Below are 12,080 nucleotides of genomic sequence, written 5' to 3'. Positions count from 1 at the left end.
TAAATAAAATGCATATTTTACAATTTTTTATTGCTTACAAATCCTAGCCCTGATTATTATTATTATTATTTATGTATGTTAACATAGTTAACTACCTGTATTTTGTAATAACAAATTATGTCTAACATTTTATATCTCAACATTTTTTTTTTACCTGTAATAGTACAAACTGTCCGCGGTTTTCATTTTTTCCGGGTGACCGTACAAAGTGTCCTACAACCAGCCAATATAGGTACCTACACTAATAAAGTATAATAAATAATAATCAATAATAATATAGGTAATAGTCTATTATTATAATAACTATTTCTCCTTGAATGAATTTTGATATTTTCTTGTATAGGTATCTAAATCAAAAATAAATAATCGTAGGTACTTTAACATTTTTAACATATATTCATAAAAGTATTTTATATATTATGATGCAATTTTCAAAATATTTTGACACTTATTGAGGTATTTTTAGGCATGGAAAGCTTTCGATTTTTTTTTTACAAAATTATTTGGTCTATAGTTACCTATTTAATTGGTAATTACCGTTTACCAACTAGAATTACCAATAACTAAGAAGGTAAAAACACTAAAAACCTTTGACTATTTTAAAATATAATAAATAAGAAGGTATTGCTACATACTCTCCTTATTTCAGATATTTCCCATTTTCATATTATTGTATTGTCATAATTATTGTATCATATTGACGGTTACAAAATTCATTCCGATGCGAAACGTTATTGAAAACGTTTTGTAGTGATAACGTTTCATTTGTTTGGAAGAAGGAAGATAACCGTAGAGACCGTAGCATCCTTATCTGGCATTCCGGCGTCTGCGTTACCAAGTCTCCAATTCTCCAAACAGACCAAACGGTCAACGCACAATTTGATATTACGTTATGCACAGTTGAAAGTTGAAATAGGTATTCATATCTACGCTCTTTTTTTTATATTTGCACTCAATTCGTGTTGACGAAAATCAAAATACATAAAATGTCGTTTTTCCATTTCTGTGTGCATGTTTAAAACTTAAAATAAACTTATTAACATATTCGGCGTATCGTGTTCATGTACAATGTACTGTAGTTGTGTGCGTTTATAGCCACTATTGTTAGTGGCGAAACTGCGTTAGAATTGTATTTTATTTGATCATAAGGTTATCCACTCATTACAATATCATAATGAGCCAGTCCAAATCTGATGATTTGCTTGAGGGTAAGTCAAGTTCACCAAGTATAATTGTATAATTATAAGTATAATATCGTATAAGTATAATTGGCTTTCAATGATCAAATTATTGTTTTCTATACTATCATTGTGTTTTATTAGTAGGCACTCAAATTTTACAATTTTGCTATCAAATAACAAGCTTAATGTTTTTTATATTTATATAATTCATACCTATTACTGATGACAGACCAGATTAATGTATGAATATTTTAGCTACTTTTCTAGAAAGGTATTTAATTGAGCCGAGACAACCAAAAATATAAAATAAACAGTTAAATTCATCTTTACTTTCTATTCTCCAATTTATGTTGCTATAGTTATCAAAATAAAATAAATTTGAGGCAGCATCCGAAATACATGACAAAAAAATTAACAGTTTTTGTCAACAACCGAATTACATGTGTAGTTTATTTGTGACAGCGGAGTTGCATGCGAGGATTTTTTGGGGCAGGCCCAAATTGTGTACGTATTAGTTTGAGCAGACACCCGGTTTTCATCAATTTGCACGTATACCGTAAAAGTACTATTGTAAAAATAACTAGAAAATTCAATATACTTTACCTTGGGTTTTCTCCAGGGAAAGAGGAGAGGATAGATTAGTAAATGATGATTAGATTTGAGTATATGACTGATAAGTACTATAAAAAATAAAAATATAAAAAACAGAAAAAATGTAAGTATCATGTATAAAAAATGATAAAATAAACATTTTATGAAAATTCAAATACATTTATTTGTTATATTATAAACATTAAATAATTTAACAACACCTATTTAAAATATAAAAAAAATATCTTTTACAAATAGGTACCTATAACTCAATATAATTTGAACAAAATAATCTATTTATTTGTTTATAATATGTGTAGTGCAATAAAGTATATTTTTATTGCATTTATATTGCATTTTCAAGTTTTATAAGTCTGACAAAATTAACTTGGTTAGGTTATCTTGCATGCCAACTAGGCTCAGTCGTGAAAAAACTAAGTACGCAACTCGACCTAGATAATAATTTTTGCATACAATACAGAAATACTGAAATTTATTTATGTTTTACCTAATGTGCATTTTCAAAAACCACAAAGTACATTTTTCTTAATTTTTATGTTAAGCTTAAATTTTTTAATTTATATTTTTGCTTATTATTATTTAAATATTAATTGTTTTTTTAGAAAATACATTTAATTGGAATAAATATCTTACAACAAAAAATGCAGAAAAGGTACCTGAAGAATTTTTTCATCATGTAAGTAATTATCTTTGGTTTGTATTAATAGAGAAGTTATATTTGTAATAAAAAAATGCTTACCTATCAAGTACAATTATAACTACAGATTTGTAAAAGTGAACTGAATGGAATTGAAGCGGGCTCAATCGTGGAGATTGAAAATGATGATCAAAGTGGATATTGGTATGCTATTGTAGGTTCATCTAAGGACGTTTTACTGAAGTATGTTTAAAAAACTTATATTTTATATTTTGATGAATACATAAATAACAATATTTTTTTTTAGTTTGCATTATTTTGGTGATGATAATGATCAACACAACTTTACGTTAGAAGTAAACTCACCACGCATTCATTCTTTAAATTGGGGAAGTGAAAATGATAAAAAACTAGTACCTCCTTATCCTGAAAGATTCTCACGTTTTTCAAATCCAAAAGTTATTAAAGAAAAAGTGGAAGATTGTGAGCATGTTGTATCGAATGCTGTATTACAGATGGTATATTTTTATTTTTATTAATTGTATAACATTCAAACCAACTTTAAATATGTCAACACTAAAATAATGTAATGTATCTACATGTATTTCAGGGAGGTACTCCAATTTTTAATATATTCAAGTGTGGCATGTCTGTAGAAATTCAAGATAAAGAATACCCTTATCGTGTTTGGATTTCAAAAGTACAATCAATTTTATGATATTAATATTATTTATTTTTTGCCTCTTAAATATGTTTATTACAACATAAAATATTGTCAAACTAAATTTCTTATCATTTTTATTTATTTTTAGGTACTCAAAAATATAGGAGGAAGGTTACTCTTACAAATGCAAGGAATAGAAAGCCCTGAAAAAGAACCATTTTGGTTATTTTATTTAAATGAACGTGTTTTTCCATTAGGATGGGCAGAACAAAAAGGTATTTAACTAAAATATAATATTCTTGCGTGCGTTATAGTTCATATAATAGGCTTTATTTTATGTTTAGGACTTCCATGGAGAGTAATGAACTTAGATGCTGATTTAGAAAACTGTATCGATTCTAGTGTATTACTGAATGTGTTAAAGGTATTATATTATATGTATTGATATAGAAAGTTAATTATTATTATATTAATCAAAATAATAATGGTTTTAAATACTTTTAGTATTTAATTTGAAATAATAACATCGTTTATACTTAAAAGTGCAGGTACAGTGAAAACTCTTTACAACGAAAAATTCTATATAAAGTAAAACATAACATAATAACGGTTGGTTTGCTTTATAATCCATTACTCAATTCATTCTCTATAACGTATAGTCACTCTCAATAAACAATAAACAATATTTTATGTTTCATAATACAATTTACCTGTTATCGTATTATAAATTATAAAAGTAATCAGCAAAAATGCCAAAATTTACAAGAACGATTACATTCTTTCATTATCTACTTTAGTATCGTAACAATACTGTTATTATCGATATTGAATATATTCATTTTATTATCGACGTAATTTCTAACAAAAATATTGTTTTTTTAAATCCTCTCTATTACGAAAGAAATCTCTTGGTCCCTTCAGATTCGTTATAAAGAATTTTCACTGTATTTGCTAATTTCAAATTTTAATTACTGTAAATTATTTATTTTTATGATAATTTGTCTTCTTTCTCCTTTCAACTATTTTAAATTTTTTTCCCAATAGTTGATTAGTTTTAAGGCCTCATAATAGAGTTCAGTATAAGAACCAAGTATCTCCAAATTGTTTTAAAATTCATGTTTTTTTCATTTTCTAATAAAGAATAATTATGTCTTTTTCGGTGCAATAACTAGGTACATCCATTCATTAAATTAGCTAAAATCATGCAAATGTAGATGTCTGATAACAGTGTTTGGTGCATTAACTGGATATCTCCATATTTTTACTTTTTATCTTTTTATTATTATAAATCAATAAAATGTTATTCTTCTCTATACTGTGTCTTAAAACAGTTTTCATGTTGCATTGTTTTGTATTAACTGTGATTATATTTTCACTATAAACAGTTGTTGTTAATTTGTTAAGTCAAAATATGGGGGGGAATGTTATTTCGGTACAATAACCAGATATTTCCATATATTTTTATTTGTACTAACTAAATAATGTACTTAGGAATTTAAGATAATCTAAAATGTGTAAGTATTTATATACAAATATAATAATTTCGTTGTTTGAAGAATTCAAATGTTTTTACAATATTTATAAATTCATTAGAAATTAAATAATTTAGTAATTTGTTTCTTTTAAACAATTTCAATAAGTAGAGATACTCGGTTCTTGTACCTGACCCTTCAATTTGATTCTGTAAAAAAATAATTTCTTTTGTATCTTCCATCTGTCATAATACATATTTGATGACTTATTCTTCTAATTTTTTGTTTATATTTCTGTTATCAGCCAAAAACTCCAGAACAACACAGTTACAAAGTTGGAGAAATGTTGGAAGTAATAAATCCTTATTCATTCATGATATTTTATGTTGCTACAATTGTTAAGATCTATGATAATCGTTATTTTAAAGTTGAAGTGAATAATGAATGTGATATAAGCAAACGTATCAGTTTTGTGGCTACAAAAGAAAATCCTTATTTATTTAATGCAGGTTTGAAAAATAAAAGGATTTATATATAATAAGGGTTTATATATATTTATTATAGTACGAAATTTCAGGTTGGGCAAGCAAACACAAATTTTTGTTAAAACCTCCGTCTGATTGGGATCAACCATATAAATTTTCTTGGTCAAAATATGGCATAACAAAGAATTTAAAATTTGCTCGTGTAGACAATTCATGCAGGAAAAATATCAAAAATGTTCATGTCGGTATGAAACTAGAAGCTGTTGATCCTTTGAATACTGATTGTATTCGTGTAGCTACAGTTAAAGGATTTGCTGATCATTGGATGTTTTTATCTTTTGATCGTACTAGTTGGTGATGCATTTGAAAAAATATAAATTTAGCTTATATTGACTAATTAATTATTTATTCTATGAATTTAGTCGTCAAGAATTACTACATGTGCGTTCAGTTTATTCTGATGAAGTTTTTCCAGTCGATTGGTGTAATAAACACAAATATTCTTTGAGTGCCCCAAAGCTTCCATACAATGATTCTAATGATTTTGAACATTGTTATTATTCATCAGATGTTGATATTGATTTAAGCCAATCAGAACAAGAACATTTCACAAAATATCCTCATTACCTAAAAGGAGAACTTGTTTATCATTTTGACAATAAGTAAAAAATTTAATAGTTACTTATATTTTTTATCATTAATAAATTAATTTAAACTTTTTATTTAGAGATAAAATACATTTTGATGATGGTTTCGAAGAATTCGTAGAAAGTAGTACTATGAATAATGAAGATATTGAAATAGAAAAATCTTTATTTTCAAAAATAGATACTATAAAAGAAATTAAAAGTGATAATGAGAATGAAAGTGATAATGAAAATTATTATGATGATGATGATGATGATGATGATGTTGATGATGATGATGATGATGATAATAAAGATAATATTTTGGATGTTAAAGACGAGCCTGAAATAGATAATGAATTTCATGATGCATTATTTTTTGAAGAGAAAGTTCTCGATAGACAAGAAATTATTAAAAATGTACAAGAAGTAATGAAATGTGTTGAAGAAGTTAATAATAAAAAGTGGAAAAAAGTAAATCATGTTGAGACAACAATAGAAAGTGTAATTAAAAATTCAACAAAAAGGTCTTTTATAAATTCTACGAAAATGTTTTCTAAAAATAGCTATAAAATGTGTATTTACTTTAACAAAGATTGTTATCCTGGTGGCCATGTAGTAAAAAAGAAAATTCCGAGATTACCAGATACTATTGGTCCCGGTCCTGTATCCAAAGTTTTACAGGAAGCAATAAGAGTATTTGTTGATTTAGATTATTTTCCATGGAATGCATTAAAAAAAATTAAGAATATTCAAAATATGTTATTTAACGGACCTGGTGGTGTTGAAATGGTGATAAGCACTGCGTAAGCTTCTAATTTTATGATCAAGTAATAATAGTATTTGTATAGAAAGTAATTGTATAAACTCTTTTTATTTTATTTAAGTGCAACAAAAACTCATCCTAAAACTTTTCGGACTCTTCTTATTCCTGAATCTAGAAAAATGGCTAAAACATATTGTTCTGCTCTTTGTAATCTATCTGGTATGTGTGAATTCTTTATGACTACTGATGATTCAAAGTGTCCTCATGGTTGCAATACAAAACATGATAAACGTGAGTGTATATTATTTGCAATTATTATTGTATATTTTACATTTAAAATTAATTAATTTAAAAAAAAAAAATGATATTAATATTATTAATAATAGCTATTAGTTACTATTAATTTTTACTAAACTTTCTTAATAAAAAAAAGAGAAACTGATTAAAAATAACACAATTGTAAAATGAATAAGTTTTCCCCCTATAGTTTAAATTGTTGATGATTTTAGTTAACCTATAACTACACATTTTTTAAACTACACTACTGTACTACTATAAATTTCAATTAAATATTATTTTACATTTTTGGTCAGTGTTTTAAACTTGTTAGTTATATGATTTATTTTAAGGTTTTTCACCTTTTTTCAAGAGTTTTATTCAGTAAAAAATATATGTAGTCTATTAAGTACAAAGTTATCTTATATTTATTTATTTTTTTAAGAAAACACCATATCCTTGAATTAGTCTTGATTGTTGTCTATGTCTTATAAACTATTCTTGTACAACAGAGCCAATTTTGTGTTGTTAGTTTTAGTATTAAAATTAGTTTACCAATATAAAACTTAAGGAACAAGTAACAAGTTAACATATTAAAATATCTAAGTTTACATACCTCACATAAAAATTAAAATAGTGTAAAAACTATTATTTAACACTTTCTTACTTTTCTTTACCTTAAGTTTTATAATAAGTTAATTCACATTATAATTAAAAATAACATCACAAAATTTGTTGCATATTCATATAATGAAGGTGTGATGCAAGTATGTGTCTAATTAAATTTTGAAATACTAAGAATATATTAGATATAATTATTTAGTCGTACTAGAAATAAATACATTTTCTATCTGTTTTTAGCTAAAGATAGAGTACCTAAAGAAGAACATGAGCCAACTCGAAAATCAAAAAAAAGAAAGGCTCTATATTATACTAAAAGGGATAGGCCTTTAGAACGTCAAATAACAAATTCAGATATTGCTAAAGTTGGTAAGTATTAAATTATTTTTGTATATCTTATAAATTACTTTTTATATTTTAAACTTTAATCAAACAATCTTAAACATTAGTAGTATTTTAAATTGTTAATCATATAAAAAATTTATAGCTGCAGAAGTATTGGATTGGTCAAATAAACCTTTAGTTGCAAGGTATAAGTATTATATGGGAAGTATAATCCATTTAGAAGCACATATTTTTCGATTAAACCAAAGTTATACTGAACTGGAATCATCACTTGTAACTGAAATTATAGCAAAAAAAAATGATCTTAGAATGATGAATAGTATGAATGTATTCAAAAATACTAAAGTTCAATATGATCCTATTGAAGAATTTCATTTTAAAGTTTTTGATGATTGGTATATTGTTTAATTATTAACATATTTTGTTTTATTCGTCTTAATAACAATTTGAAAAATATTTCTAGGAAAACCACTTTTGAAAACTATTACCGCCATAATCCAAGATTTAAGAAATATAAAATTGATATAGGTCAAATAGAACCAATCAAGATCACATCAAATCCAAAATTTTGGACTGCTGAAGATGTTTATAAGTATGTGACAAACGATCTGTTTTGTAAAGATATTGGACTAAAATTATTTAATGAGGTAAATAATACTGAATAATACCTTTTTTAACAGTTATCATTGTAATTTTTAATCAATTTATTAGGAAGTTGATGGTGTAGCATTTATGCTATTAAATGAAGAACAACTTTTACTGCGGTTAAGATGTACGATAAATTTAGCAATAAGAATCATGTGTCATGTTGCTGAAGTGAAATATGTTTGTTTAACAAAATATTGTAATGTTCAAGTAAGTATTTACATTTTAAATTGTGTCTTAAATTTGATATAGTTCTAACTAATTTGAAATAATATAATTTACAAAATAATAGTTTTAATACACACATTTCAATACATTTATATCTCAATTTCATATATTAATTCGTTAAATTGAATAGTTCTGTTAAACGTAATTGAGAAGACACTTCACCCGCAAGACAGAGAACAACACACGTGGGTGTAGCGTTTTCTTAGTTATAAAAGAAAAGAAAATTATTAAAATACTAGAATAACAAGTATATGTAATTTATTTATACTTTTTTTTTTATAATAAATTGCTTCTTCAAAGAACTATAAAATGTAATGAGCAAACATAATTATCATAATTCATAAGTCATAACAATAACTCTGACAATTTTACATAATTTTTCCTACTAAATTTCATATATTTGTTAAATAAAATGTTTAATATTATGCTGTTATTTCATTTGTTGTTTAAAATATAAATTTTAAAATTAATTTGTTTATGTTGTTTTTATTTTTTGCAGGTTTAATAAATACTTGACAGAAATTTTTTAAATTGTATTTCTTTTATTTTGTTAATATTTATTTAGAAAATAAATGTGGCTTATCTAGTTTAAAACTTATTGACAATAATAATAATTGTTTTTATTATTTTATTTATGTATTTGAAAAATGTATGTTTATTGTTTATTATTACTATGTCCAATTCATTATAATAATTATTATTCAGTATGTAATTTTCTTATAGTATAGTAGAAACTCTATTTAACAAACTTGAAGATTCTCAAAAAACAAAATAAATGTGTTAAATAGAAATAATAATTTGAATAATTTTTCATTTGAATAAAATATTATTTAAATAATCATCTAAATAAAATTGTATTCGAATGATGCCCTACTCTGTTGTATACAAAGTTTTGTTAAATAGAGGTTTTAGTATAATTGTATTAATAGTTAATGTTTTTTATACATATATTTAATTTATTATTTAAAAGTACACAACTGTATAGTATTATAAATCGATTCCTTCGATCCATGGCCTTCAAATGTAATTTAACTCGTTTGCGTCATTCACCTTATGAACCACTATTACGTTATTTTGATATTGGTAGTTTATCCGAACGAAGAAAAATATATGATATGAAATTTTTATTTAAGCAACAAAAATTGCCCTGAAGTTTTAGGTTTTCTCAATTTTTATGTCCCTCAGTGTAGAACTAGATCATCCACTACGTTTTATGTCAGGGGTGGCCAACCAGTCTATCGCGAGATGAATTTGAGTCGATCGCGACTCCCTTTCGTATTTTCTTGAATTTTTGAATTTTTTCTGTAAATTTGTACATCTTTAAATCAACGAATTTAAAAATTATACTCAGAAAATGTAATAAATAACTATGAAAAATGAGATTATACACAAATATCGAATAAAAGAAGTGTAACACGCATGTACATATATAATATACATATTTTTTTTTTATTGACAACTTTTTTTTTTTGGTCGATCGCGACAACCTAGAAAATCTCGGATGTCGATCGCAAGTCTATTAAAGTTGGCCACCCCAACTTTTGTTTTACTCGTAAAACAAATTATGCTTCTGCTTCTGCTTCTCCTATGATTTAAAAATCGATTTATTTAATTTTAATTCCATTGAATCATTTAATAATTATGTAAAAAATATTTTTTGTATTTAAATATGTTGATTGTTTTATTATTGTATTATTATTATTATTATTATTATTACTGTGTTATTTGTATGTAATTGTATGTTAACGTTCAATTATGAACTATATTAATTTAAATTATTGTAATTGGATCGTTTGATTCGTTAATTAATAAATTAGTTTTAAATAATATTTAAATAAAATTAATTATTGTAATATAGATCAGTGTTTCCCAACTGGTGTTATATGGGGGTTACACAAAACATTCAAGCTCCTGCAAAGGTTCCACGAGTAAAAGAAGTTGGGAAACACTGATATAGATTATAGAGTGTTTCCCAACTGGTGTTCTACGGAACTTAGGGGTTCCGTCAGCCGGTGCCAAGTGTTCCGTGAGAAATTTGGGCAAATATAAATTAATTAATAACATTTTTGATTTGAATTATGATTTGAATATAGAAAAGATCCAAAAAATATATGGGGGTTCCACAAAACGTTCAAGCTTCTGCAAAGGTTCTGTGAGTAAAAAAAGTTGGGAAACACTGGACTACTCTATACTCTGTTCAAAATGAGATTGTGACTCGGCAACCAACCTGTGCGCATGAGTATGGCTTTACTACACAGCAACTATTATGATTATACATATATGTATAAAATTAATTTAAATAAATTTATGAAAATAATTTTAACCGTACATTTTCAAATAATGTTTTAGTGTATTAAATTAATTAATGTTTAAAAATGTTGTGAACATTTAGTTAATTTTAAAATATAAATCTTATAGTATTTGTTCTATGTTTTCTTTAATTAAGAATGCTATTCATTGTTGTAAAAAATACTTTTTATAAAATATAAGTAGAATAATTTTAAATCTACTTTTAAATAATTGGTTATATTATAATAATTCAGAAACGATTTTTTTTATGTTCCACTTAATGTGATCACATTGGTTCAGATCAATGATTCAGTAATTCTATTAACCGGTTGATTCCATAAAACATTTTTTTTTTTTATTGGTGAGTTTATATTTATATGTATAATGTATATTTAAAATTAGATTAAAATAAAGCGAAGTAACTATCTATTTTTGATTATACTTGAGAATCTACTAATTTAATTTTCATATTAGCCTGAAATTAAAATCTGTATTCAGTTAATATAATATATACATGATTTTTAATTATTTAAAAACAAATAAATAATAATGTATGTACATTGTACATATTGTACCTATAACTTTTGGAACAACTGAAAAGTATTGTTTTTGATGAATTTTTGAATAGCTCTTTATAACTTTTTCAAAACAATTCTTGTTTCTTTTTAGTGAAAGTTTGAAATACCATTAAAACGATAAAAATGTTCTTAAAAATTATTCAATTATCCAGTACTTGGTGATTCTAATAAAAGGTTAATTTAACATTAGTAGCATAAGAGCTGGTTTGGGATTTTCAATATTGATTTCAATAGGTTGATTCTATAAACCAATAATCACATTAAGCGGAACTCACTGTATTAGTAAAGCTATGTTTGAAATATTAAATTGGAAATATGTCTAATGTCTATACCTTATTGTTTATTAACTAACAAATAAATACTACTAATATATTAAAATTAAAATTAACTCTTAAGATAATATTTTATTTATGAAAAATGTATTATTTAATACCTACAATATATAAATTAGGATTGACTGTATTTTGATATACTGATTTTTACTCAAATATTGCTTGTGGAAAAATCGCTTTTTATCAATGAACTTAAAATTTATTTCAAAGTAATAACAAATTAACAAATTATTTCAAAACAGTGGTGTGTTTACAGGGCCTGCCTAATTTTTATTTGACTGTTTTTATCACAAATAAAAATGTTATTATTATTATTATTATTA

At 24.8% G+C, this 12,080-nt stretch overlaps 1 protein-coding gene across 1 annotated transcript; it reads left to right on the top strand.

Annotated features, from left to right (window-relative positions):
* The first annotated feature begins 811 nt into the window (after positions 1-811).
* On the top strand, positions 812-10,978 carry LOC132926488 (scm-like with four MBT domains protein 1). Its single transcript, XM_060990855.1, has 17 exons — positions 812-1,208; positions 2,396-2,469; positions 2,558-2,673; positions 2,738-2,948; positions 3,041-3,130; positions 3,243-3,369; positions 3,439-3,518; positions 4,871-5,075; positions 5,144-5,405; positions 5,474-5,713; positions 5,779-6,483; positions 6,565-6,734; positions 7,581-7,709; positions 7,828-8,080; positions 8,149-8,332; positions 8,397-8,540; positions 9,058-10,978. Exons 1-17 carry the CDS (start codon positions 1,175-1,177, stop codon positions 9,061-9,063), a joined length of 3,030 nt encoding a protein of 1,009 aa, XP_060846838.1. The 5' UTR covers positions 812-1,174; the 3' UTR covers positions 9,064-10,978.
* Positions 10,979-12,080: the final 1,102 nt, after the last annotated feature.

The sequence above is a fragment of the Rhopalosiphum padi genome, chromosome 3 (genome assembly GCF_020882245.1).
Source record: "Rhopalosiphum padi isolate XX-2018 chromosome 3, ASM2088224v1, whole genome shotgun sequence".
Classification (NCBI taxonomy): domain Eukaryota; kingdom Metazoa; phylum Arthropoda; class Insecta; order Hemiptera; family Aphididae; genus Rhopalosiphum; species Rhopalosiphum padi.
The sequence above is the reverse complement of the archived record's forward strand: the minus strand, read 5'-3'. Positions and strand labels throughout refer to the sequence as shown.